Source organism: Zalophus californianus, chromosome 12 (assembly GCF_009762305.2).
Source record: "Zalophus californianus isolate mZalCal1 chromosome 12, mZalCal1.pri.v2, whole genome shotgun sequence".
NCBI classification, from domain to species: Eukaryota; Metazoa; Chordata; class Mammalia; order Carnivora; family Otariidae; genus Zalophus; species Zalophus californianus.
In genome coordinates, this window is record NC_045606.1 from 91,041,612 (window position 1) to 91,068,408 (window position 26,797).

Genomic DNA, 26,797 nt, shown 5'->3' on the forward strand with positions numbered 1-26,797 from the left:
AATGCTGCTGTGGACAGCAGTGTACAAATATATTTTTGAGTCCTCTTTTCAGTATTTGGGGGCATATACCTAGGACTGGAATTTCTAGATCATATAATTATTCTATGTTTAACTCTTTGAGGAACTATCAAAGTCTTTTTTGCATTGGCAGAATTTTTTTTCCTTTAAATTTTTTTAGTTACGTTAATCACCATACATTACATCATTAGTTTTTGATGTAGTGTTCCATGATTCATTGTTTGTGCATAACACCCAGTGGTCCACACAGAACATGCCCTCTTTAATACCAGGCTAACCATCCCCCCACCCCCCTCCCCTCTAGAACCCTCAGTTTGTTTTTCAGAGTCCATCGTCTCTCATGGTTCATCTCCCCCTCTGATTTTCCTCCCCTTCATTCTTCCCCTCCTGCTATCTTCTTTTTTTTCTTTTTCTTAACATATATTGCATTATTTGTTTCAGAGGTACAGATCTGTGATTCAACAGTCTTGCACAATTCACAGCGCTCACCATAGCACATGCCCTCCCCAGTGTCTATCACCCAGCCACCCCATCCCTCCCACCCCACTCCAGCAACACTCAGTTTGTTTCCTGAGATTAAGAATTCCTCATATCAGTGAGGTCATATGATACATGTCTTTCTCTGATTGACTTATTTCAATCAGCATAACATCCTCCAGTACCATCCACGTCATTACAAGTGGCAAGATCTCATTCCTTTTGATGGCTGCATAATATTTCATTGTATATATATATACCACACCTTTTTTAAAAATTTTTTATTGTTATGTTAATCACCATACATTACATCATTAGTTTTTGATGTAATGTTCCATGATTCATTGTTTGTGCATAACACTCAGTGCTCCGCGCAGAACGTGCCCTCTTTAATACCCATCACCAGGCTAACCCATCCCCCCACCGCCCTCCCCTCTAGAACCCTCAGTTTGTTTTTCAGAGTCCATGGTTCGTCTCCCCCTCCAATTTACTCGCCTTCATTCTTCCCCTTCTGCTATCTTCTTCTTCTTTTTTTTCTTAACATATATTGCTTTATTTGTTTCAAAGGTACAGATCTGTGATTCAACAGTCTTGCACAATTCACAGCGCTCACCATAGCACATACCTTCCCCAATGCCTATCACCCAGCCACCCCATCCCTCCCACACCCCCACCACTCCAGCAACCCTCAGTTTGTTTCCTGAGATTAAGAATTCCTCATATCAGTGAGGTCATATGATACATGTCTTTCTCTGATTGACTTATTTCACTCAGCATAACACCCTCCAGTTCCATCCACGTCGTTGCAAATAGCAAGATCTCATTCCTTTTGATGGCTGCATAATATTCCATTATGTATATATACCACCTCTTCTTTATCCATTCATCTGTCGATGGACATCTTGGCTCTTTCCACAGTTTGGCTATTGTGGACATTGCTGCTATAATCATCGGGGTGCACGTACACCTTTGGATCCCTACATTTCTATCTTTGGGGTAAATACCCAGGAGTGCAGTTGCTGGATCGTATGGTAGCTCTATTTTCAACTTTTTGAGGAACCTCCATACTGTTTTCCAGAGTGGTTGCACCAGCTTGCATTCCCACCAACAGTGTAGGAGGGTTCCCCTTTCTCCGCATCCCCACCAACATCTGTCGTTTCCTGACTTGTTCATTTTAGCCATTCTGACTGGTGTGAGGTGGTATCTCATTGAGGTTTTGATTTGGATTTCCCTGATGCCAAGCGACATTGAGCACTTTTTCATGTCTCTGTTGGCCATCTGGATGTCTTCTTTGGAAAAATGTCTGTTCATGTCTTCTGCCCATTTCTTGATTGGATCATTTGTTCTTTGGGTGTTGAGTTTGATAAGTTCTTTATAGATTTTGGATACTAGTCCTTTATCTGACTCGTCATTTGCAAATATCTTCTCCCATTCTGTCGGTTGTCTTTTGCTTTTGTTGATTGTTTCTTTTGCTATGCAAAAGTTTTTTATCTTGATGAATCCCAATAGTTCATTTTTGCCCTTGCTTCCCTTGCCTTTGGCGATGCTTCTAGGAAGAAGTTGCTGCGGTGAGGTCGAAGAGATTGCTGCCTGTGTTCTCCTTTAGGATTTTCATAGACTCTTGTGTCACGTTTAGGTCTTTCAACCATTTGGAGTCTATTTTTGTGTGTGGTGTAAGGAAATGGTCCAGTTTCATTCTTCTGCATGTGGCTGTCCAATTTTCCCAACACCATTTGGTGAAGAGACTGTCTTTTTTCCATTGGACATTCTTTCCTGCTTTGTCAAAGGTGAGTTGACCATAGAGTTGAGGGTGCATTTCTGGGCTCTCGATTCTGTTCCATTGATCTATGTGTCTGTTTTTGTGCCAGTACCATACTTCTTGATGATGACAACTTTGTAATAGAGCTGGAAGTCCGGAATTGTGATGCTGCCAGCTTTGCTTTGCTTTTTCAACATTCCTCTGGCTATTCGGGGTCTTTTCTGGTTCCATACAAATTTTAGGATTATTTGTTCCATTTCTTTGAAAAAAGTGGATGGTATTTTGATAGGGATTGCATTAAATGTGTAGATTGCTCTAGGTAGCATTGACACCTTCACAATATTTGTTCTTCCAATCCATGAGCATGGAACGTTTTTCCATTTCTTTGTGTCTTCCTCAATATCTTTCATGAGTATTTTATAGTTTTCTGAGTACAGATCCTTTGCCTCGTTGTTTAGATTTATTCCTAGGTATCTTACGGTTTTGGGTGCAGTTGTAAATGGGATCGACTCCTTAATTTCTCTTTCTTCTGTCTTGTTGTTGGTGTATAGGAATGCCACTGATTTCTGTGCATTGATTTTATATCCTGCCACTTTACTGAATTCCTGTATGAGTTCTAGCAGTTTTGAGGTGGAGTCTTTTGGGTATTCCACATAAAGTATCATATCATCTGCAAACAGTGAGAGTTTGACTTCTTTGCCGATTTGGATGCCTTTGATTTCTTTTTGTTGTCTGATTGCTGTGGCTAGGACTTCTAATACTATGTTGAATAGCAGTGATGATAGTGGACATCCCTGCCGCGTTTCTGACCTCAGGGGGAAAGCTCTCAGTTTTTCCCCATTGAGAATGATATTTGCTGTAGGTTTTTTATAGATGGCTTTTATGATATTGAGGTAGGTACCCTCTATCCCTATACTCTGAAGAGTTTTGATCAAGAAAGGATGCTGTACTTTGTCAAATGCTTTTTCTGCATCTCTTGAGAGGATCATATGATTCTTGTTCTTTCTTTTGTTAATGTATTGTATCACGTTGATTGATTTGCGACTGTTGAACCAACCTTGCAGCCCAGGGAGAAATCCCACTTGGTTGTGATGAATAATCCTTTTAATGTACTGTTGGATCCTATTGGCTAGTATTTTGGTGAGAATTTTTGCATCCATTGTCATCAAGGATATTGGTCTGTAATTCTCCTTTTTGATGGGGTCTTTGTCTGGTTTGAGGATCAAGGTAATGGTGGCCTTATAAAACGAGTTTGGAAGTTTTCCTTCCATATCTATTTTTTGGAACAGTTTCAGGAGAATAGGTATTAATTCTTTAAACGTTTGGTAGAATTCCCCTGGGAAGCCATCTGGCCCTGGGCTTTTGTTTGTTGGGAGATTTTTGATGACTGCTTCAATTTCCTTAGTGGTTATAATTCTGTTCAGGTTTTCTCTTCCTTCCTGGTTCAGTTTTGTTAGTTGATACAGCTCTAGGAATGCATCCATTTCTTCCAGGTTATCTGCTTTGCTGGCATAGAGTTGCTCATAATATGTTCTTATAATTGTTTGTATTTCTTTGGTGTTAGTTGTGATATCTCCTCTTTCATTCATGATTTTGTTGATTTGGGTCCTTTCTCCTTTCTGATAAGTCTGGCCAGGGGTTTATCAATCTTGTTAATTCTTTCAAAGAACCAGCTCCTAGTTTCGTTGATCTGTTCTGCTATTTTTTTGGTTTCTATTTCATTGGTTTCTGCTCTGATCTTTATTATATCTCTTGTCCTGCTGGGTTTAGGCTTTATTTGCCATTCTTTCTCTAGCTCCTTTAGGTATAGGGTTAGGTTGTGTATTTGAGACCTTTCTTGTTTCTTGAGAAAGGCTTGTATTGCTATATACTTTCCCCTTAGGACTCCCTTTGTTGCATCCCAAAGATTTTGAACAGTTATGTTTTCATTTTCATTGGTTTCCATGAATTTTTTTAATTCTTCTTTAATTTCCTGGTTGACCCATTCATTCTTTAGTAGGATGCTCTTTAGCCTCCATGTATTTGAGTTCTTTCCAGCTTTCCTCTTGTGACTGAGTTCTAGTTTCAAAGCATTGTGGTCTGAAAGTATGCAGGGAATAATCCCAATAATTTGGTACCAGTTGAGACCTGTTTTGTGACCTAGGATGTGATCTATTCGGGAGACTGTTCCATGGGCACTAGAGAAGAATGGGTATTCCGTTGCTTTGGGATGGAATGTTCTGAATATGTCTGCAAAGTCCATTTGGTCCAGTGTGTCATTTAAAGCCTTTATTTCCTTGTTGATCTTTTTCTTAGATGATCTGTCCATTTCAGTGAGGGGGGTGTTAAAGTCCCCCGCTATTATTGTATTGTTGTCAATGTGTTCCTTTGCTTTTGTTATTAATTGCCTTATATAATTGGCTGCTCCCATGTTCGGGGCATAGATATTTACAATTGTTAGATCTTCTTGTTGGACAGACCCTTTAAGTAGGATATAGTGTCCTTCCTCATCTCTTACTACAGTCTTTAACATCTAATTTGTCTGATACAAGGATTGCCACCCCAGCTTTCTTTTGGTGTCCATTAGCATGGTAAATGGTTTTCCACCTGCTCACTTTCAATCTGGGGGTGTCTTTGGGTCTAAAATGAGTCTCTTGCAGACGGTATATCAATGGGTCTTGTTTTTTTAATCCAATCTGATAGCCTGTGTCTTTTGATTGGGACATTTAGCCCATTTACATTCAGGGTAACTATTGAAAGATATTAATTTAGTGCCATTGTATTGCCTGTAAGGTGACTTGCTGTATATTGTCTGTGTTCCTTTCTGGTCTATGCTCTTTTTAGGCTCTCTCTTTGCTCAGAGGACCCCTTTCAATATTTTTTGTAGGGCTGGTTTCGTGTTTGCAAATGCCTTTAGTTTTTGTTTGTCCTGGAAGCTTTTTATCTCTCCTTCTATTTTCAATGACAGCCTATCTGGATATAGTATTGTTGGCTGCATATTTTTCTCGTTTAGTCCTCTGAAGATATCTTGCCAGTCTTTTCTGGCCTGCCAGGTCTCTGTGTATAGGTCTGTTGTCATTCTAATGTTTCTAGCGTTATAGGTTACATATCTCTTCTCCCGAGCTGCTTTCAGGATTTTCTCTTTGTCTCTGAGACTCGTAAGTTTTACTATTAGATGTCAGGGTATTGACCTATTTTTATTGATTTTGAGAGGGGTTCTCTGTGCCTCCTGGATTTTGATGCCTGTTTCCTTCCCCACATTAGGGAAGTTCTCTGTTATAATTTGTTGCAATATACCTTCTCCCTCTCTCTCTCTTTCTTCTTCTGGGATCCCAGTTATTCTAATGTTGTCTCGTCTTATGGTATCACTTATCTCTCGAATTCTGCCCTCGTGATCCAATAGTTGTTTATCTTTTTATCAGCTTCTTTATTTTCCATCATTTGGTCTTCTATATCGCTGATTCTCTCTTCTGCCTCATTTATCCTAGCAGTTAGTGCCCCATTTTTGAATGCACCTCATTAATAGCCTTTTTGATTTCGACTTGGTTAGATTTTAGTTCTTTTATTTCTCCAGAAAGGGTTTCTCTAATACCTTCCATGCTTTTTTCAAGCCCAGCTAGTATCTTTAAAATCATGATTCTGAACTTTAGGTCTGACATTGTACTAATGTCCGTATTGAGTAGGTCCCTGGCAGACAGTACTTCCTCTTGTTCTTTTTGTTGAGGTGATTTTTTCCATCTTGTCATTTGTCCAGAGGAGAATAGCGGAATGAGAGAACAAAATACTAGCAGGGTAACAATGTCCCCAGAAAATATACTCTAAACAAATCAGAAAAGTCCTGAAACCAGGGGAAAAGAAAGGGAAAGAAAGAAAAAAGAAAGAGAAAAAAAGAGAAAAAGATAAAAACAAACAAAAACAGAACAAAACAAAAAAAAAAAACAGAATATGATCAAATATGATCAGGTTGGTGCATAGATCAGTGCCACACACTAGATTTTGGGTGTATTTTGGTCTGTTAGAAGAAAGTGCCTCCTAAAATTTTAAAGAAAGACTTATAAATGTACAAACTAAGAGTTGATACAATGAAGGGATGGAACATGACTGTAAAGATGAACATTATAAAAAATTTTATAAAAGGAATTGATAAGAAGTTTGAAAAAAGAAAGAAGAGGATTTAAAAAAAGAAAAGAGAAAAAAGGAGGGGGAGAGAATGTGATCAGGCAGGAGACTAGAACAAAGCCACACACTAGAGACTTAGGGTATATTTTGATCTGTTAGAAGAAAATGTATCTCAAAATTTTAAAGAGATGACAACTTATATATATATTCCAAAAATAAGGGTAATTACTATTGAGGGATAGAATATGACTCTAAAAATGAAAAGTAAAAATGTTTTTTTTTAAAAAGGAGATTGATAAGATGTTGGTTGAAAAAGGGAAAAAGAAAAATTCAAAAAAAAAAGTTAAAAAAATTAACTTTTTAAAAGACTAAAGAATCATGGTAAAAAAGCCAGGAATTCTATGTGCAGTATTCTCCTAGCGCTGGAGTTCTGCCGTTCTCATAAACTTGGTCTTGGCTGGCTGTTCTTGCTGATCTTCTGGGGGAGGGTCCTTTGCTGTGGTTCCCAAATGTCTTTGCCAGAGGCAGAATTGCCCTGCCCTTTCCGGGTCCGGGCTATGTAATCTGCTCGGGTTTGCTCTCAGGAGCTTTTGTTCCCTGCAAGCTTTCAGTACAGCTTTGGAGGACCAGAGTGAAAATGGTGGCCTCCCAGTCTCTGCCCTGGAGGATCCGAGAACTCGGGGCCCTGCTCCTTAGTGCGCCTCCAGAGAAAAGCAGTCAACCACTCCTGTCTCCCCGGTTTCCGGCCGCACTCTGTGCTCACCCAGCCTGTGACCGAGCGTTTCTATGTCTGGCACCTGACTCGGTGTGGAGTCTCCAAACCCAGCAGATCCCTGCGGTGCGCTTCCGCGCCGCTCCTTTTGGGGGAGGAAGGGGAGTCTCCCCGGATCTGCCGCCTGTTGGGTCCCTGCTGGAGGAGCAGTGGCCCGACTGGGCCGCGGATCACAGTTTATGGCCACCTCAAGCTGAGAGCCCGCACCTCGGCTCCATCTCTGCAGCCAGCTTCCCTGCTCCGATATCTGGGAGCTCTGCCGCACTCAGGCACCCCCGGTCTTTCTGTGACCCCGAGGGTCCTGAGACCACACTGCCCCGTGAGGTTTCCACCTCCCGCTTAGCCACTGGAGCAATGTCCCTCAGCGGAGCCGACTTCTAAAAGTTCTAATTTTGTGCTCTGCTGCTCTATCACTTGCAAGAAGCAGCCGACGGAGGCTCCCTCCCCTGCCGTCTATCCTCCCGAATATCGCCTCGGATTCACTTCTCCGCACATCCTACCTTCCAGAAAGTGGTCGCTTTTCTGTTCAGAGAGTTGTTGCTATTCCTTTCTTTGATCTCCTGTTGAGTTCGTAGGTGTTCAGAATGGTTTGATCCCTATCCAGCTGAATTCCTGAGACCAGACGAAATCCAGGTCTCCTACTCCTCCACCATCTTGTTCTGGCCCCTGCATTGGCAGAATTTCATTTGCTGTATGCCACCTACAGTGTATGGGCGTCTGGTTTCTCCACATCCTCCATCCTCTGCAACACTTATATTCCTTTTTTGGATAATAGCCATTCTTGTGGTATGATGTGGTATCTTACTGTGGTTTTGATTTACATTTCCCTAATGACTAATGATGAGAATCATTTCATATGCTTACTTGTTCTTTGTGTATCTTTTTTGGAGCTATGTCTATTCAAGTCCTTTGCCTGGTACTGAATTTTTGTTGTTGTTGAGTTGTGGGGTTTCTTCATATATTCTAGATATTTAAAGCATTATTAAATATGTGATATGCAAATATTTTTCTCCCTTTCTGTGTGTTGTCTTTTCACCCTCTTGATAGTGCTGTTTGATGTACAGTAGTTTTAAATTCTGATCCAGTCAAAGTGACATCATGCATAATTACACAGTAGGACTTCATAGGGGTCGGTCTCTTCAGTGAAACAACCAATAAAGTGGTGAAAATGACTAGAATCAACTATTTTAGACTCTGGACCTTGGTCAAACTCTTAAAAGATACAGGAGAGTGTTTGATTGAAGGGAGGGGCTGTTGCTTTTTGGTGGAGGGCTCCAAAAATTTCGGGTTGTGTGTTTTATTTGATCTGACAGATTCCTGAGGACTGGACATTGATGTTTGCTGAAATTTAAAATGATAGTACCTCCTTCACCTTTTGCAGCTAGATATTTAAGGAAATCTTTATCTGGTTACCAGCTGGCCACCAGACCGCATGGAACAGAAACTTCAGTGACTACAGTCAATAAGGAATATATACATACTTTGCAGTATAGTTTGGAAAAGTCACAAATGAACTGTTTCTTCTGTCAACAAGGAAAAATGAGCGATCCATCAGCAGTGGGACCATCAGAGTTCTAGAGTTACCATAATAACCAGATCTCTTTGTGTTTAACTTGCTTGGAGTTCCCTCCATCTGCCCCCCGCCCCCGCCAGCCCCCCTACTTCTTAGATTCATGTCTTTCATCAAATTTAGTAGGTTTTTCACCATTATTTTTTGGATTATCCCGCAGGTCCCTCAGGTTCTGTTCAACTTTCTTTATCATTATTTTCATTCTTCTCTTCATACTGGATTGCTGATTATTTCTTTTTCCTGTTCAGATCTGCCATTTCTGTCAAATTCTTGTTTCCTATGAATGAATTATATTTCCTGGTTTCTTTGAATGCTTTGTAATTTTTTTGTTGTTGCAAACTAAACATTTCAAGCAAGCATATTGTGGTAACTCTGGAAATCAGGTTCTCTTCAGGAATTGATTTTGTTGCTTGTTGAGGTCTTCAGTTGTCTATTTGTATAGTGACTTTTCTAAACTGTTTTCTCAAAGCCTTCCTTGTGCCTATTACTGACCTGTTATCTTGGCACTCAGCCTGTGACATCTCAGAGGTTTATTGTTTTATTATTATTTTTTTTAATGTATGGACTTTTTTTAAGTGTATATGCCTCTTTAGATGTTCTGATAGATGCCACCAAGGAAGCTTTTGTTTCCTGGGGGTGCTAAATAAAGCCAGGCATCCTAGCTGACCCTCAGGGAACCTCATACTACCCAAATCACACAACTCTAAAATTTTAGAGTACAAGGTCTTTACTGTCCACCTTGGAACCAGCCAGCCACTTGAGGAATGCAGGTTGCTGTCCCTACATTGCAACAGGATTAAGGAAGGAGGCATAGCAATTGGTTTACCCAAGCAGCTCTTGTACCAAAGTTCAGCAGCATCTGTCTCTATTAAGCATTTCTCTGGTTGCTATAAAATTTCTGAGTGAGCTCCAGAGTTCTGAAATAGTGCAGATAGTGTTTTTCCAGCTTAATGTTTGTTTTGGGGAGATAGCAGCCCAGAAGCTGCCGGGGGTTTTTTTGACATCCTTTGCTGCCATTTTTATTGCTATTTTTTATTTTATTTTACTTTTAATTATTATTACTATTATTTAGATTTTAAATTTATTTGAGAGAGACCAAGTGCACAAGCAGGGGGAGTGGGAGAGGGAGAAGCAGGCTCCCCACTAAGCAGGGAGCCTGATGTGGGGCTTGATTGCAGAACCCTGACATCATGACCTGAGCCAAAGGCAGATGCTTCACTGACTGAGCCACTCAGGTGCCCCATTTTTACTGCTATTTTAAAGTAAATCACAGATTTGATTTGGCATTTCATCCTTAAATACCTTAACATGAAATAAGAACAATCCGCCTGGATAATCTCACATCATTACCATGGGTAACTAAATAACTATTATTTTCTAACATTCTAAGTCAAGTGAAATTTCACATTTACCATATTGTCCTCAAAATTTGTTTATGGCTGTTTTGTTCAAACCTGAATCCAGTCAAGGATTAACCACATTTAGTTATTGTGTTTCTTAAGTCTTTCTTAATCTAGAATAGTTCCCTCTCCTATCCCTGTTTCTATTATTTGGACCTGGTGGAAAGAACCAATCAGTTGGATTTGTAAAATACTTTGCATTCTGGATTTCTGTGGTGTTTCCTCACAGGCTCTTTAAGTCATTCCTCTCAACTAGAAGTTTAGGTGATTAAGTTCAGGTTGAACCTTGTTAGATAATAATATTATTATATTCTTCGTATTGCATCCCATCAGGAAGCAAGGAATGTCTAGTAAAGATTTGCTAGTAGAATAGTATTGAGGTTGATTGGCCAGATCATATATTATAAACTTGTTTATCTCTCAAGTAGTGCATCTTAATTGATCTTTAAAGATACTTCTGCTGGGTTTAGAGGTCTGGCAAGGCAATTATTATTGTATTTAACACTTGGAAGATGTCTTTCTACTGTCTTCTGATTTCCATTGTTGATGAGAGGTAGGTAATAAGTCTTACTTTTGTCCTGTTTGATAATCCATCTTTTTTTCTTTGCTTTTAAGATGATTTCTCTTGGTAGGATTTATCATTTCTATAAAATCCTTAGTTGTATTTGCTCTCAATCCTTTTTGAGACAATGATTAAATACTTGTTTTATATTCTATATGTATATGTCTATTTTTGGAGTCCCTTCTGTCCCATTGTTATTATTTCTGTCCTTACATAAATACCATCCTGTCTTGATTACTGTAGCTCTATAGTAAGTCTTGAAATCAGATCTTGTAAGTCCTCCAAATTTGTTATTTTTCAAATTGTTTTTGCTATTCTTGGTCCTTTTGCATTTTCATATAAATTTTAGCATCAGTTTGTCAGTTTCTACAAAAATCCTGCTGGGATTTTAATTGGGATTCCACTGAATCTTTAGCTCAGTTTGGGGAGAAGGAACATCCTACCCATATTGAATGTTCCAATCCAGGAACATGTTTAATGTCTCTAAATCATTAATTTTATTTCTTAATTTTCATTATACAGGTCTTACATATAATTTGTTAAAAGTATTCCTAAGTATTTCATGTGTTGTCTTTGTTTTGTTTTTATGTGTGTATGCTTTACAATTTTTTACATAGGTGATTATGTTTCCTGTGACTTGAAACAATTTTACTTCTCCCTTTCTAACCTGTTTACCCTTTATTTCTTTATCTTTGACTTTTTTGCACTAACTAAAACAGCTTGGAATAGAAGTTGTGAGTGGAAGTCATTGGTTTCTTCCAAGTCACACCAGAAAGCATTTACTATTTCATCATTAAATATGTTTGGTACAAGATTTTCATATATGACTTTTATCAGGTTGAGGAAGTTTCCTTCTATTCCTAGGGTGCTGAAAGTTTATCTTACATGGGTGCTGAATTTTTCAAGGATGATCATATGACTTTTCTCCTTTATTTTGTTAATACAGTGAATTTCTTTAATTGACTTGAATGCTCAACCAACCTTGCATTTCTGTAATAAACTTAACCATGATGGGTTATCCTTTTTATATGTTTCTGAACTTGATATTCTGATATTTTCGTAATGATTTTTGTTCTTGAGACATACTGATCTGTACTTTTCTGTCGTGGTAATGACTGCATCTGATTTTAGTATCAGGGCATTACTGGCCTTATAAAATAAGACAAGAAGTATGTTCCTTCTCTGTTTTCTAAGAGTTGTTTAGAGTTGATATTATCTTCTTTAAATGTTTGCAGAATTGGGCGTCTGGGTGGCTCAGTTGGTTAAGCAACTGCCTTCGGCTCAGGTCATGATCCTGGAGTCCCGGGATCGAGTCCCGCATCGCTCCCTGCTCAGCAGGGAGTCTGCTTCTCCCTCTGACCCTCCCCCCTCTCATGTACTCTCCCTCTCTCTCTCATTCTCACTCTCTCAAAATAAATAATAAATAAATCTTTAAAAAAAAAACTACAAAAAAAAATGTTTGCAGAATTCACCAGTGGTTCCTTCTAGAGCTAGACTTTTCTCTTTGGGAAAGTTTTAAAATACAAAATCTGTTTCTTTAATTGATACAGGGCTATTCAGGTTTTCTATTTTTTTAAGATTTTGGATAATTGTGTCTTTCAAAAAATTAATATATTTAATCAAGTTGATCACAATATTCCCATACTATTTTTTAAGGTCCACAAAATCTGTACAATGGCCTCTATTTTTATTTCTGATTTTTTTCTTTTTTTTTGATCAGTCTAGCTAGAGTATTAATTTTAACAACCCCCCCCAACTGACCTCAGTTTCATTGCCTTGTTTTCCTTTATTCCCATTTTCTTTTCTTCTTTTTTTTTTCCAGTAGTTTCTACTCATTATTTCCTTCATTCTACTTTCTTTAGGATTAATTTGCAATTTTTCTAGATTCTTGAATGGAAGTTTCCTGGATCATTGATTTTTTTTTTTTTATGCCTTTCTTCATTAACATGGAAATCATTTGTTCAATTTCCACAGAGTTGGGGATTTTCCAGTTCTTTCTGTTTCTAATTTCCAAGTTTATCTCATTATGGTCATGGAACATATTTTGTGTGTTTTTAGTTCTTTTAATTTATTCATACTTGTTTTGTTGCCCAGCATATGGTATATCTTGGTAAATATTCTAATCACACTTAAAGAACATACATTCTACTAACATTGGGCATTCTTAAAACATCAGTTGCATCAAGTTATTTGATTCTTTTGTTCAAGTCTTTTATATCCTTTTTAAGTCTACTACTCTTACTGATTTCTGAGAGGAAAGTTAAAATCTCTATCATGTGGCTTTGTCTGTGTATCAGTTTTTACATTGTGTTATGAAGCTCTGTTAATTAATTAAATGTGCATTTAGGATTATATGTCCTTGTAGGGAATTGACCCCTTTATCGTTATACATTGTCCCCACATATCTGGTAATAGTTCTTGTTCTTTTGTGTACTCTGATATTATTACAAAGTCCTCCAGGTTTTATGGGTTTATTGTTGAATGTGTATCTGTTTCTATCGTTTTCCTTTTTTAAACTGTGTGTGTATTAATTGGGTTTCTTGTAGATAGTATTTAATTAGGTCTTTTGTTATATACATGTGTATGTATGCTTAATAGGAAGCCATCAATGGTGTTGATAGGACCATGGACAGAACGTTATTTTGCACTGTATGTATCCTCTACTTTTAAAAACTCCACTGGATATTGGACTATAGTTTCCTGATTGGTGGTGATCCATCTTATGATACTATCATTCAACTCACTTGTGTCTCTGATCCACAGTGTTTAATAAAGAGGCTTTAAATCCACATATGTTTCTTTTGTGGAGATGAGTAGTCAGAGTTGCCAGTCATTCCTGGTACTTAATATCAAAGCATAAGCTCTGCATTATGCTTAGGTTTAGAAACTAAAACTTCACAAAAAGGAGATAGCAAATAATATTCCTCTCAGAACCCAAAAGCCATAAACATTTAATTTGTAGAAAAAATAATAATACCAAATCTTAGTAAGTTCATTTTAGGTCCACGTGCTTTTATAAGTGTATAATTTATGCTGTCATTAATTTCCTATGACTCATGTTTTATAACCTTATAATTATCCAAACATGTTTCATGACTTCATTTAGTAAACATAGAAACTTACTAGATGGATAATGAACATATAACTTCAGTCCTTTTCCTTTAAAATGCAGAAAAATATAATACTGAAGTGTTAATTGTTTCAGTAAATAGGTGATTTCCTTGCTTAGTTTCTTCCCAGGACATACTCCATATTCTTACTTTTGGTATTAGCTAGTGAGATCCATGTGCTTTACTCTTTGTCTTAAATTATAAAGTTGACTCCCTGCTTGTCTTTTGGATTTCAACTTTTCCCTTTCCAGAAATGGGGGTTGAATTGTTTTCACAGTATTCCCACTCTTCCCAGGATCGTGTGTCAAAAGAATCAACTTTCTGCATATAGGCATTCAGCTGTTTACCGTATGATATACTATGTCTCGTTTTCCTTGTACTAATGAATTGTGAGCTTGGAATGAAGTTTGGGTAGAGACACAAATTTAAGATACACCCAACATTTAGTCCCATTGTTACTATTATTTATGTATTTGTTTGTTTGTTTTCCTGTTGTTACTTTTAGGTAAACATGCATTTATGACTCTGAAATCATTTATAGCATTAGCAGATCATACTTTGAGGGAATCAGATAGATGAGGTCATGCTGATCCTTTCAGAAGGAGTCACTTATTACCTGATTTTAATTGGAAGGCACAAAGATTATAATACACAGGTTTGCCAGGTACCAGCCTGACATCATTAGGCCCTTTTTATACACTTATTCATATAATCCTTATAACAGTCCTGCCTCAAATTTGTTCTAATGAGTGTGAAACATTTAGCACAATAACTGGAACACAGCAAACTCTCAATATGGTAATCATTATCATTATGATTATCATTTATTGTTTTACAGAAGAGGAAATAGAGGCTCAAAGGATTTAAGGGTTATAGGGCAATCAATAAAGAGGAATACGCTAGGTCTATATGGTTTTAAACTCCATATTCTATCTCTTTTATTTAAATATGTTCCGTGTGGAATGTGTACAAGATGGGTCATGAGGCAGGGTTGAAATCCCAGATTTGCCACTTAGTAGTTTTATGACCCTGGGCAAGTGATGGTAGTCAGTTTTCTGATCTGTAAGTTGGGGATTATATTTAATTAATTTGCTAGAGCTGCTTTGCTCTGAGGGTTACTAGTCATCTAGTAACTAGTCTAGAGTTAGAGGTCTGACAAAAGCCAGCAGGTGTTTCACTGGGCCTCAGGTCTCATTTGCACCCATTCATCTCCCCTTGCTTTTAGGCCTTGGAAGCAGTTTAGTTCAGGAACAATAGATGGGTTGAAGTTAGTACTAAGAGGAGCTGCTGCTGCTTTCCCTTTTCCTAGGCCTAGCCACTGTCCAGACTTGTGTGCTAATCATTCCCTTGGCTTTTCTTTATAGTTGATCATCTATGTATGCTTTCCTATATAATATTTTATTTGGATTGTATTTGGATTTTTGAACTTAAATGGTGAATGTATTCTTTTAGGACTTCCTTTATTCACTCAATATAATATTTTTTGGAATTCAGTCATGTTGACATCTGTAGTTAAAGTGCATTGATTTCATTGCTGTAAAGTATTTTATTATTTGAATATATCACAGTATATTGTTTCTCTTGTCGATGGACATTCAGATTGTTTCCAGTTGTGAGCTTTTATGAAAAATGCTTTGATGAACGTTCTTGAACATATCTCCTGATGCTCAAGTATGAGAGTTTCTCAATGTTGAAATTGTGAATCATAGGGTATGTGTATTAAAAGGAGTTTATTTATCATTCACCAAGTACTTACTGAGCACTATGCCAGGTACATTTTTAGGTGCTTTGGAATATTGGTGAACTAGAGAGAGAAAAATCTCTGCCCTCATGGGATTTACATTCTGTTTGAGATCTCCAGACAATAAATAATAAACATAAATAAATAGAAGGATAAATGCCAGGAGGGAAAAGAGAACAAGGTAAGGGGATCATTTGTGTAGGAAGGTGGGTGGGGGTGCAGGTGTCATCAAAGGTTAACATTTAAAAACAGACTTAAAGGAAGTTATGTACCACTTAAAAATTTTTCAACCTAAATAACAAAAAGAAGCAACTGTGGCCATTAAACACACAGTGATGAATGATTCAAGTAAAAATCTCCACAATTCTTAGAGAATTATTTTTTCTTTAGTTAATCAGATCTTAATCTTTCCAGCTTCTGAAAGGATATATTCTAGATGCTAATGTCTTCCAATTTTTGCAGAAGAACTATAAATGTACTCAGAGTTGGTTGAATAAAAGTCACATTTTCTGGGGCACCTGGCTTGCTCAGTCAGTAGAACATGGAACTCTTGATTGGGGTTGTGAGTTCGAGCCCCACTTTGGGTGTAGAGATTCCTTTTAAAAAAAATTGAAATCTTTAAAAAAATTACATTTTCCTCTTCACTTTATGGTTAAAAAGGTATTGTTAAGTTAGCATTTTTTGGATTTAAACTCATTTAGGTCAAATTCAGCACCTTACACAACTGGGATTCTTTTTTTTAAGTTCTTAGTTTATTAATTCTCTCGTGAAAAATCTGCAGAATCACCACAGGTAAAGTCACTGCAGAATTTTTACTCCTTCTTTTTGCCAGCACCAACACTGGCTTTTGCAGTCCACCTGACTTTCTTCATTCTGTCCTTGGGTTCCTTTTGAGGTTTTCTTGACGTCTTTTTCATCTCATATAGGCCATGTCTTGCAAGTCTATGTTTGGGTTCATTTTTCCTTGCATATTCCAAGGAATCATAAATCATGCCAAAGCCAGTTGTCTTGCCACCACCAAAATGGGTTCTGAATCCAAAGATGACATCTGGTGTGGCCTTGTACATTCTGGCTAGTTTTTCCAGAATTTCTGTCTTTCCCAGGTGAAGAACATCAGTGACCATCTATTTCTGCTGAAGTAGTCGGTTGGTCATGACTTCCTGGTCCACGTGGTTATTTTGTCGTTCGTGATGGCCACTGAGCTTCAAGCAGCCAGGAAGGAAAAGAGAGCCACAAATGGGATTCTTAATTCGTGGACTAATATCTTATCTATCAAAATGACATGACCTATTAACCCATGGTTTTCTAAACATTTTTGCAAAGTGTAGTAGTACAGAGCCTGCACTTGGGTCCATCAGCCAAGGGTTCAAATCATAATTCCAGTGCTGTGTGACCTTGATCAGGTTAAACCAGAGTTTCTGATCTGTTTCCTCTTCTTTATGAGGATAATGCAGTGCATATAAGGAGAACACTAAATAAATGTTAGTTCATTTTAGGGTTTTTTTGTTTTGTTTTGTTTTTTACTTTATATTTTGATAATAGATTGATGGGAATTTACAGAGAGATCTAAGGTACACAGTTTTTCCCAATGATTACATCTTCTGTAACTAGTATAAATCAAAACAAGAAAATTAACATTGGTAAAATAGTGCCTATAGTTCTTTGCCACTTTATCACATGTGTAGATTCATATATCTATCATCACAATCAAGACAGTTGTGTTGTTTTATTCCATCCCTACCAAAGCTCTCTTTGTAGTCATATCTACCCTTTCCTTTCCCCATATTCCATCATCCTTAACTTCAGGCAAAGCACTAATCTCTATAATCTTGTTATTTTGAGAATATTACATAAATGGAATCATTCATAAGTGACCTTTTGGAAATTAGCTTTTTTCACTCAGAATGATACTCTTAAGATCCATTCAATATGTTGCATGTATTAATAGTTATTTCCCTTTTATTGCTGACTAGCATTCTATGGTATGGATATACCACAGTTTACTTAATCATTAACTTCTTTAAGGGGATTTGGGTCTTTTCAAGTTTGAGGCTATTTTGAATAACACTGAATTAAGCCAGTGTTCAGATTTTTTGTGGATTTAAGTTTATTCCATTGGAATGCCCAGGAGTGAGATTGTTAATTCATATGATAAATGTTATGTTTAGTTTTTAAGAAAACTGCCAAACTATTTTATATTCCCACTGAGAATGTATGAGAGATCCAAAATAAAACGTAGTGACAGTAGCTTTCTGCTTGTATCTCATCTTGATCTTAATTTGCATTTACCTGATGGCTCGTGATGTGGAACTTATTATTGCGTGATTGTTTGCCATGTGTATATCCTCGTTGGTGAAATGTCTCTTCATGTGTTTTGCCCATTTTCTAATTGGGATGTTTGTTGTTTCATTGTTGAGTTTTGAGAGTTCTTTATATATTGTAGATATGAATCCTTTGTCAGATCTGTGCTTTGTAAATATTTTCTCCCAGTGTGTAGTGGTGTTTTTTTTTTAATCTTCACAATTCATCTTTGTCTATCCCTTGATCAGTAACAGATATTCTTTGTTGTAGTAGCTATATAATGTCTTGATATTAGATAGAACAGTTCCTCTTTCTTGTTTTCAGTATTGATTTAGCTACTATTGTACATTTGCCTTTCTTTATAAATTTTGAAATCTTGTCTATATCTACAAAAAAAATGTTGCTGGGGTATTAGGAATTGTGTTAAACCTACAACTCACATTAAGGAGAATTGACATCTTTACTACAGTGATTACCCCTATCCATGAACACTCTGTGTCTCTTCATTTATTTAGATGATTTTTGATTGCTCTCATCAGCATTTTATAGTTTTCAGCATAAAAGTCCTATACATGTTTTGCTAGGTTTACACCTAAGTATTTCAGTTTGTTTGGAGCCAATTTCCAAATAGCTGTAGGGCTATTCAAATTATTTCATACTGGATAAGTCCTAGTAGTTTGCACTTTTTGAGTAATTTGTTTCACTTGTTAAATTTCTGTGACTAGTGTTAGTATTCCTCTACTAACTTTTTGATGTCCACATCATCTGTAGTGCTCTTCCCTTTTTCATTCTTTGTTTGGTAAATTGTATCTTCTCCTTTACCATCCTCAGTCTTGTTGAAGGTTTGTTAATTTCATTGGCCTTTTCAAATAACCAGCTTTTTGTTTGTTTGACTTTTCAGTTTTCAATTCCACTAGTCTCTGCTGTTACATTTCTTATTTTCTGTCTCCTGTGAGGTTGAAATTGAAGTCTGTGTTCCTTATGCTGCCTCCCTTGACATCTGGAAGGGGAGGGCCTCCTCCTTATTACTGGTGGATGGTGTGGAAGTCTCTTGCTACCTCTTGATTAGCTCCCTGGGTAATAGGGGCCTGAGTGTCTGTTTACTACTTCCCATTGTTCTTCATTGACCCATTTAAGGAGTGGGGACCGAGGAGGTTACTGGTAGGCAGTAGTAAGTTCTGAGTGTCCAATAATCCTTTTTAACGCCTCCCCAGCATAGAGGTAGAGCAGTACCTCATTACTGTCATGGAGGGCAAAATTCATGCTTTTCCCATTGTTTCTGCTAATGCTGCAGGGGGCCTCATTAGTGCCCAGTAAGGATGAAAGCCCCAGCTCCCCACCAGTCTTCTCTGACAGACACAGCAGTGTGTCGTTGGAGTACTTGGTTTCTGCTTGGCCAGGGTGGAAGTCTAGACTTCCCACTGGGCCTTTGCTGGTGGGAAAAGGAGCACAGTTTTATCTGTGGTGTTTGAGTGGAGTAGAGCAGTTATTGTCTAAAAGTTTTGTCTTGGTGGGCTGCCTATTTCCTGGTCCTTAGGATAAAGAGAGCAGGTTTCTGTGGGATTTTTTTGTTTATTTGTTTACACCTGTTGATATTCATAGGACGGTGACTTCATCCATGGTGACTGCTCACTTTGGAATATATGAGGCTAAAAGAAAATCCAGTGAACTCACCACTGTGTCGTTCCTTGGGTCCTGAGGACTCTAGCTAGTCTGCTGCCTTCTCTCTACCTTTCAGTCTTCTTATGATTGTTTCATATAGAACACCTAGAGTTTTTAGCTGTATTTATATAGAGGAATAGGGAAAAATATGTTTACTCTTTTGTGAAATGCATTGTCACATAATTTGCAGATTTTTATTATTAATTCTTTGTTAGTAGCACATACTAGGTATATCATTCCCAGTTTGAACCTTGTCTTGTCACTTTCTTCATGGTAATCTTTTTGCTAGCTGTAATTCTGAATGTAAGTGAAATCAAATTCATTGATCTTTCCCTTAATCTCTTGCTTTTTGTTTCTTGCTTTAGAAATTTATTCCTGCTCTAAGTTTACACAGATGTTCTCTTATATTTCTTTGCGAAAGTTTTAAGGTTCTTAATCTTTTAAAAGAACTCTCATTTTTAATTGAGTAGTGATCTCATTCATCCCCCTCCCACTTTGGAGAACTGTAGCACCATGAAAAGTTCATCCCTTTTCCCATTGATCTCCAGTGCCACATCTATCATGTATAAAATGTACTTATATGTGAGCCTGTTTCTGGTATGTGTATTCTGTTCTTTTTTTTTTTTTAATCCTTACATAAATTTCACACCATTTTAATTACCATAGCTTTAGAATAAGTCCTTTACTTGGTAGGCATATCCCCCCAGCTTGTCAAAATTCTATTGAAATTCCTTTTGGGATTATTAAAATTGCATTGAATCTATAAATATGTTCAGGGAGAATTGGTATCTTTACCATCGTGAACATGGTTTTTCTTTACTTAGATATATTTTAAGATTTCCAGATACAGCTTAACATTTTTCTCCAGAATGGCCTTACATATTTAAAACAATTACTTCTGAGTACTCAGTATATTTTGTTGCTATTGTAAAATGTGTTCTTTAATTTAAATATTTGTTTATTGCTTGTATATATAAATGAAATTGACCTTTGGATTACTTTATATTCATTCTTATGCATTTCATTTTACAAAAAAATGTACTTGGGAACCTTATCTCAGTCTCCTTGGTACAAATTATAGCATCAAGTGAATATTAGATTTTAAAATTTTAATCAAAAATTTAGATTTTAATTCATTCATAGTTATTACTTACTGTTTTACCAAGCACTATGAAAGATTATTCTTCCCCTCCCCAAAAAGAACATATTTGCACTTGTTAAAGGAAACATAATAGTGTTTCTTAATCTCCCATGGAGATTTAAAGCAAAACAAGTATGTTTGTACTCCCCTTTCAGAAATCCTGGTCTGTACATCCAGAGAAAACCCGAAGTCTCTATTTTTAAAAAAATCTCCACGTGAGATTTTGAAAACCACTGCCAGGGGAAGTTGCTAAACAATAAAAAGAGCAGCCTATGAGGTTATTGGAGGAGCATCTCATTTAAAATAAACTTTTATTCATTATTAAATAAACTAGGTGTGGGATATATCTATATGTGTACATAAACTGAATTGCTTTGTGTTAAGTAACAGCAGATATGACTTTGAAGAGAGTGGGCATTGTAAAAGAACCCAGTTACAGTTTGAATGAGATGTGCTCGTTTGTGTGTAGTATATTTATATTAAAACTTAGAAAGAGAGCTCATTTGGTGGTTGCCTGAGGTGTAAAGAGTCATGGGTGGGTGAAAGAATGAAGAGGGTCAAAAGGTACAAATTTCCAGTTATAAAATGAATAAGTCATTGGGTTGTAATGTACAGCCTGGTGACTGTAGTTAATGCCATATTACATATTTGAAAGTAGCTAGAAGAGTGGATCTTGAAAATTCTTACCACAAGAAGAAAACTTTTGTAACTATGCATGGTGACAGATGTTAACTTAACTTATTGTGGTGATCATTTTGCAGTTATATACAATCAAATCATTATGCTGTGCAAACTAAGAAAACTTAGAACACAATTTTGTTTTCCCCAGTTGGAGTCATTCGATGTCCAGTTTGCAGCCAAGAATGTGCAGAGAGACACATCATAGATAATTTTTTTGTGAAGGACACTACTGAGGTTCCCAGCAGTACAGTAGAAAAGTCTAATCAGGTAAGTGTACTAATTAAGTCTTAAATGTTTTGCCTCCTCTTACTGAGACAGCCTGCATTGTTGAAGGACTCTAAAAAGGTGTCTGACATTGACCATTATGTCTATCAAATTATGTAATATTCTAAAAGGTAATAAAGAATAATAAATAATTCATCTTATTGAATAAAACGGTACCAATTCAGAAGCCTTGATTGTACTCCCACCTTCCCTGTCCCTTCAGAGAAAACCATTCTATATTTGACAGTATTTCATTTTTTTGTAACTTTACTGTGTATTGACAATTAGATTTTTTTATTTCAAGTCCCACCTTTTTCATTTTTTTCTGTTTTAATGATGATCTCTATAATGATATGACAAATTCCATGTCTTTGATCAGTATGGTTTCTGCATTTTAAGAACGTCTTCTATTCTGCATCGTATTTCTTTGAAAGCCTCATTTAGTAATATTGTCCAGGGTGTTGGATTTAGAGACCCAATGATGTTTTTCTTTTTTCCCCACTTCCATAACCCACATGTAGAACATTTCTATTGGCCCTTTAAATCTAAATGTCCGGTCGCTGGTGGGTGGATTGTAGTACTCTGGTGGAGGTGAGCTATGATTAATTCTGCACTAAAGTGTAGTGTATTAGTCTACTTTTGAATCGTGATTCATTGATGATTTCTCTAAGCATTTCCTTAAATTTGGAACATAAGATCTGTGAAGGAACAGAATCTGACAATGGAAAAAATGATTTTTAATCTAAAATGTAAAAATCAAAAAAGTAATGTTTAGGGCACTTCAGGAATCACATAGCTAAGTTTCTGTACTTTTCATTTTCAGCTTTTTGTTTCTTGGGGGAACTGTGGGAATTTAGGGTTCATTTAAAATGAATATAGCCATTACTAACTAAAATATCCCTTTTGAGGGTGCATGGGTAGCTCAGTTGGTTAGGCAGCCATCTCTTTATTTCGGCTCAGGTCATGATCTCGGGGTTGTGTGACTGAGCCCCGTATGGGCATGGAGCCTGCTTGGAATTCTCTCTCCCCCTCTCCATCTGCCCTTCCCCCCTTCCATTGTGCACACATGAGCTCTCTCTCTCTCTCTCTCTCTCAAAAAAAAAAAAAATTTTTTTTTTACAAAGATTTTATTTATTTGAGAGAGCAAGAATGAGAGAGAGAGAGAGCACATGAGAGGGGGGAGGGTCAGAGGGAGAAGCAGACTCCCCGCTGAGCAGGGAGCCCGATGCAGAACTCAGTCCCGAGACTCCAGGATCATGACCTGAGCCGAAGGCAGTCGCTTAACCAACTGAGCCACCCAGGTGCCCAAAAAAAATTTTTTTTAAATATCACTTTTGTTTCAAAAGTATCCACAGTTCATCAAAGGCCAAAGCAGGGCTTGGTGCAGTGAATAAACTTTCTAATTGTTGTGAAACCAGCTTTAAAGCATGAAAATGCAGTTATTTATGTGAGATACAGTGTCAAGTACTTAACACCTCTGAAAGTTCCCCTGTGAATACCAGTGATTTTTTTTTTTTATCTACTAGAGTGTCATGTCACTTTGCTTCATATGTGATTATATTTATACTAGATATACTTTGTTAGTCATATCACTCACCAGTTATGCTTCATCAGATGAACTCTAGTAGTGCATGTGAATGCTCAATCCAGAAAATTCAAAAGCAAAGCCACATAAAAAATCAACAGGGTGGAGTTATGATCCTATATGAATTGATGGTGATAAGAGATGAGTATTGAAGGGATTCTAATCTAAAGGACAAATTTAAGAGGCTGCTTTATGCCTCTGTATAATCAATTAGTTTTGCTAAGTTTATCTACTCTGTTTTGTCACAAAATAATAGGAAGAAGTTATAATCAATTAAACTAAAGATAGTCCAAATTGACATCTTCATTTTAGGTAAGTGAGGCTAGGGAGGTTGTTAAACCTGGTTCAGGAGTAGGGTACTTGGAGGGATATTTTGGGAATGAAAACAGGAGAGGTGATAATGTGGGATGAAGCAAGCACTAGGCAAGAGGTAATGAGGGCTGAACTAGCCTAGTGGCAATAAGTAAAGGAAGGGGAGAAGTTACAGTCCACACGGGACTTGATATACCTGATTGGATGTGGAGGTGAGAGGGACCCCACTACCAGGATGGTGGTGCTTTTCATAGAGAGAAAGAGGGCAGGGAAGTACATAGAGAATTGGTTTTGAATGTGATTGAGTTTGCCTGTAAGACTAAGGTAATGTCATCTGTGATCAAACTGGAGCTCTGAGGATAGTTTATAGCTGAAGATAAAGTTTTAAAAACTTTTTGTTACAGATAATTTTAATCATTACCAAGAGAAGGGACAGTTTCACATAACAGACTCCCATGTACACATTACCTAGCTTAGTAGTCACGAACTCATTTTATGTTTAACCTGACACTCCCCCACATACACACGCTATATTATGTTGAAGTTATTCCCAGGTATTATATCATCTAATCCATAAACCTTCAGTATTTCTATGGAAAAATAATTTTTTTAATGAATGTAACCACCATATTAATTTAACATATAAAAGAAATTTACAGTAATTCCTTAATATCATCAAACATCCAGTGATAATGTCGCTAATTGTCGTGGTTCTTTCTTTAAAATAGTGGTTTGTTTCTGTAAGGATCCAGTAAGGCCTACACAGTGCATTTGGTTGATTTGTCTCAACCCTATCTTTTAATTAATCTCAAATTATCCCTTCACTTCAGTGACTTTCTTTTTCTGCCCTTTTTAACATATTTGTTAGATAAAGTGTGTTAGTCCTGTATAGTAAGCCTTATTCTGCCTTTTGCCAACCATCTTCATAAAGTCATTTAACATACTTCTCTGTCTCCTGTAATTTGTGTACACTGGCAGTAAAAATGTAGAGGCTGATTTAATTTCAGGTTCCATTGGGTGAGGGGGTATGAGAATACTTTCATCCATATGTCTGTATGTACTTCAGTCAGGAGGCACAGGAGTTTGGTTGTCTTTCTTTTTCCTGATGTCAGTGGCCATTAATGATCGCTGCCATGATTCTGTATTATATTACGGCCCTTGGAAAACTATGACGTTCTCATTCTGTCATGCCCCTGTATTTCTTAACTGGAAGAGAAACCGAAGGCTTCCTTCATTTATTCTTTGGTTTTAAAGGAAAGGTAGGTTAAACACTTAATTCTTTTCCTTCAGTTGCTAAATTTTAGAGTAGTAACTTAGTTTCTTAGCATTCTTCAGAGGTTGACTAATGAGTGGTGTGTTTGTGTGTCATTATGAATTCGTGGGCTTTTAACATAAAATCTGTTCTAGTAGTTGTTAGTGATGCTCAACTTGTGCCATCTTGGCAACAGGAGCTTCACGTTGATTCCTGAGTCATGCTGATACAATCACAGTAGTCACTGCTGTCTCCCCTGCTTTCTGTTTTGACATATTGTTAGAGGCTTTGGTTCCTTTTAGTTGGAAATGGTATCTGGAGACCACAGTATGGGTGCTGGGGATACTAATGACCATTGGGTTGGTCATTTGTCTAGGCCTTGCAGGAAAATGATTTAGCAAACACTTTATTGAAAAAAGAAAGTGACTACACTTACCGTGTTGAACACTGCGTGATGTATAGAATTTTTGAATCATAAAATTGTACACCTAAGACTAATATAACACTGCTAATTACACTTGAATAAAAAAGAAAAAACAAGTCCATCTGGCTTGGTCTTGAATTTAGGCCACATAGTGTCTCTTGGGGCACAGACAAGCATCCTCTCTAAGGTATCTTTTTTATTAAGAAGCTCATCAACCTCAAACACATGGAATTTTAAGGAACTACAATAGAGTCTCTGAAATCTTTATTAAGGGAAAGGGATAAACAGAATACAAAGTAAGTATTAGGTGATAGAAAACTGTCATGAATGGATAAAGAAGATGTGGTATATATACACAATGGAATATTATGCATCCATCAAAAGGAATGAGATCTTGCCATTTGCAACAACGTGGATGGAACTGGAGGGTGTTATGCTGAGTGAAATAAGTCAATCAGAGAAAGACATGTATCATATGACCTCACTGATATGAGGAATTCTTAATCTCAGGAAACAAACTGAGGGTTGCTGGAGTGGTGGGGGTGGGAGGGATGGGGTGGCTGGGTGATAGACATTGGGTAGGGTATGTGGTATGGTGAGCGCTGTGAATTGTGCGAGACTGTTGAATCACAGATCTGTACTTCTGAAACAAATAATGCAATATATGTTAAGGAAAAAAAAAAAGAAGAAGAAGAAGTTACCAGGAGGGGAAGAGTGAAGGGGAGTAAATCAGAGGGGGAGACAAACCATGAGAGACAATGGACTCTGAAAAACAAACTGAGGGTTCTATGATGGGAATGCAAGCTGGTGCAACCACTCTGGAAAACAGTATAGAGGTTCCTCAAACAGTTGAAAATAGAGCTACCATACGACCCAGCAATTGCACTACTGGGTATTTACCCCAAAGATACAAATGTAGGGATCCAAAGGGGTACGTGCACCCCAGTGTTTATAGCAGCAATGTCCACAATAGTCAAACTGTGGAAAGAGCCAAGATGTCCATCGACAGATGAATGGATAAAGAAGATGTGGTATATATACACAATGGAATATTATGCAGCCATCAAAAGGAATGAGATCTTGCCATTTGCAACGACGTGGATGGAACTGGAGGGTGTTATGCTGAGTGAAATAAGTCAATCAGAGAAGGACGTATCATATGACCTCACTGATATGAGGAATTCTTAATCTCAGGAAACAAACTGAGTGTTGCTGGAGTGGTGGGGGTGTGGGAGGGATGGGGTGGCTGGGTGATAGACATTGGGGAGTGTATGTGCTATGGTGAGCGCTGTGAATTGTGCAAAACTGTTGAATCACAGATCTGTACTTCTGAAACAAATAATGCAACATATGTTAAGAAAAAAGAAAAAGAAGATAGCAGGAGGGGAAGAATGAAGGGGAGTAAGTCAGAGGGGGAGACGAACCATGAGAGACGATGGACTCTGAAAAACAAACTGAGGGTTCTAGAGGGGAGGGGGTGGGGGGATGGGTTAGCCTGTGATGGGTATTAAAGAGGGCACATTCTGCGTGGAGCACTGGGTGTTATGCACAAACAATGAATCATGGAACACTACATCAAAAACTAATGATGTAATGTATGAAAGAAAAAAAAATAAAAAAAAAAAAACTGAGCGTTCTGGGGGGGGTGGGAGGATGGGTTAGCCTGGT

General features: G+C 37.4%; 2 protein-coding genes across 3 annotated transcripts in view; one reads left to right on the plus strand and one right to left on the minus strand.

Annotated features, from left to right (window-relative positions):
• Positions 1-26,797, plus strand: part of TRIM24 (tripartite motif containing 24) — a 120,626-nt gene that overhangs the window by 36,886 nt on the left and 56,943 nt on the right. For both annotated transcript variants that reach the window (XM_027573826.2, XM_027573825.2), the window contains exon 2: positions 21,441-21,559. In XM_027573826.2, coding sequence (XP_027429627.1) covers positions 21,441-21,559 — 119 coding nt within the window. The remainder of the gene's footprint in view (positions 1-21,440; positions 21,560-26,797) is intronic.
• Positions 16,320-16,661, minus strand: LOC113911335 (40S ribosomal protein S24-like). Its single transcript, XM_035723287.1, has one exon. The coding sequence runs from the start codon at positions 16,629-16,631 to the stop codon at positions 16,320-16,322; it is 312 nt and encodes a 103-aa protein (XP_035579180.1). The 5' UTR covers positions 16,632-16,661.

Bases quoted from the DNA above. Each gene is read 5' to 3' on its own strand.
- LOC113911335 (XM_035723287.1), bottom strand. From the start codon at position 16,631: ATGGTCACTGATGTTCTTCACCTGGGAAAGACAGAAATTCTGGAAAAA.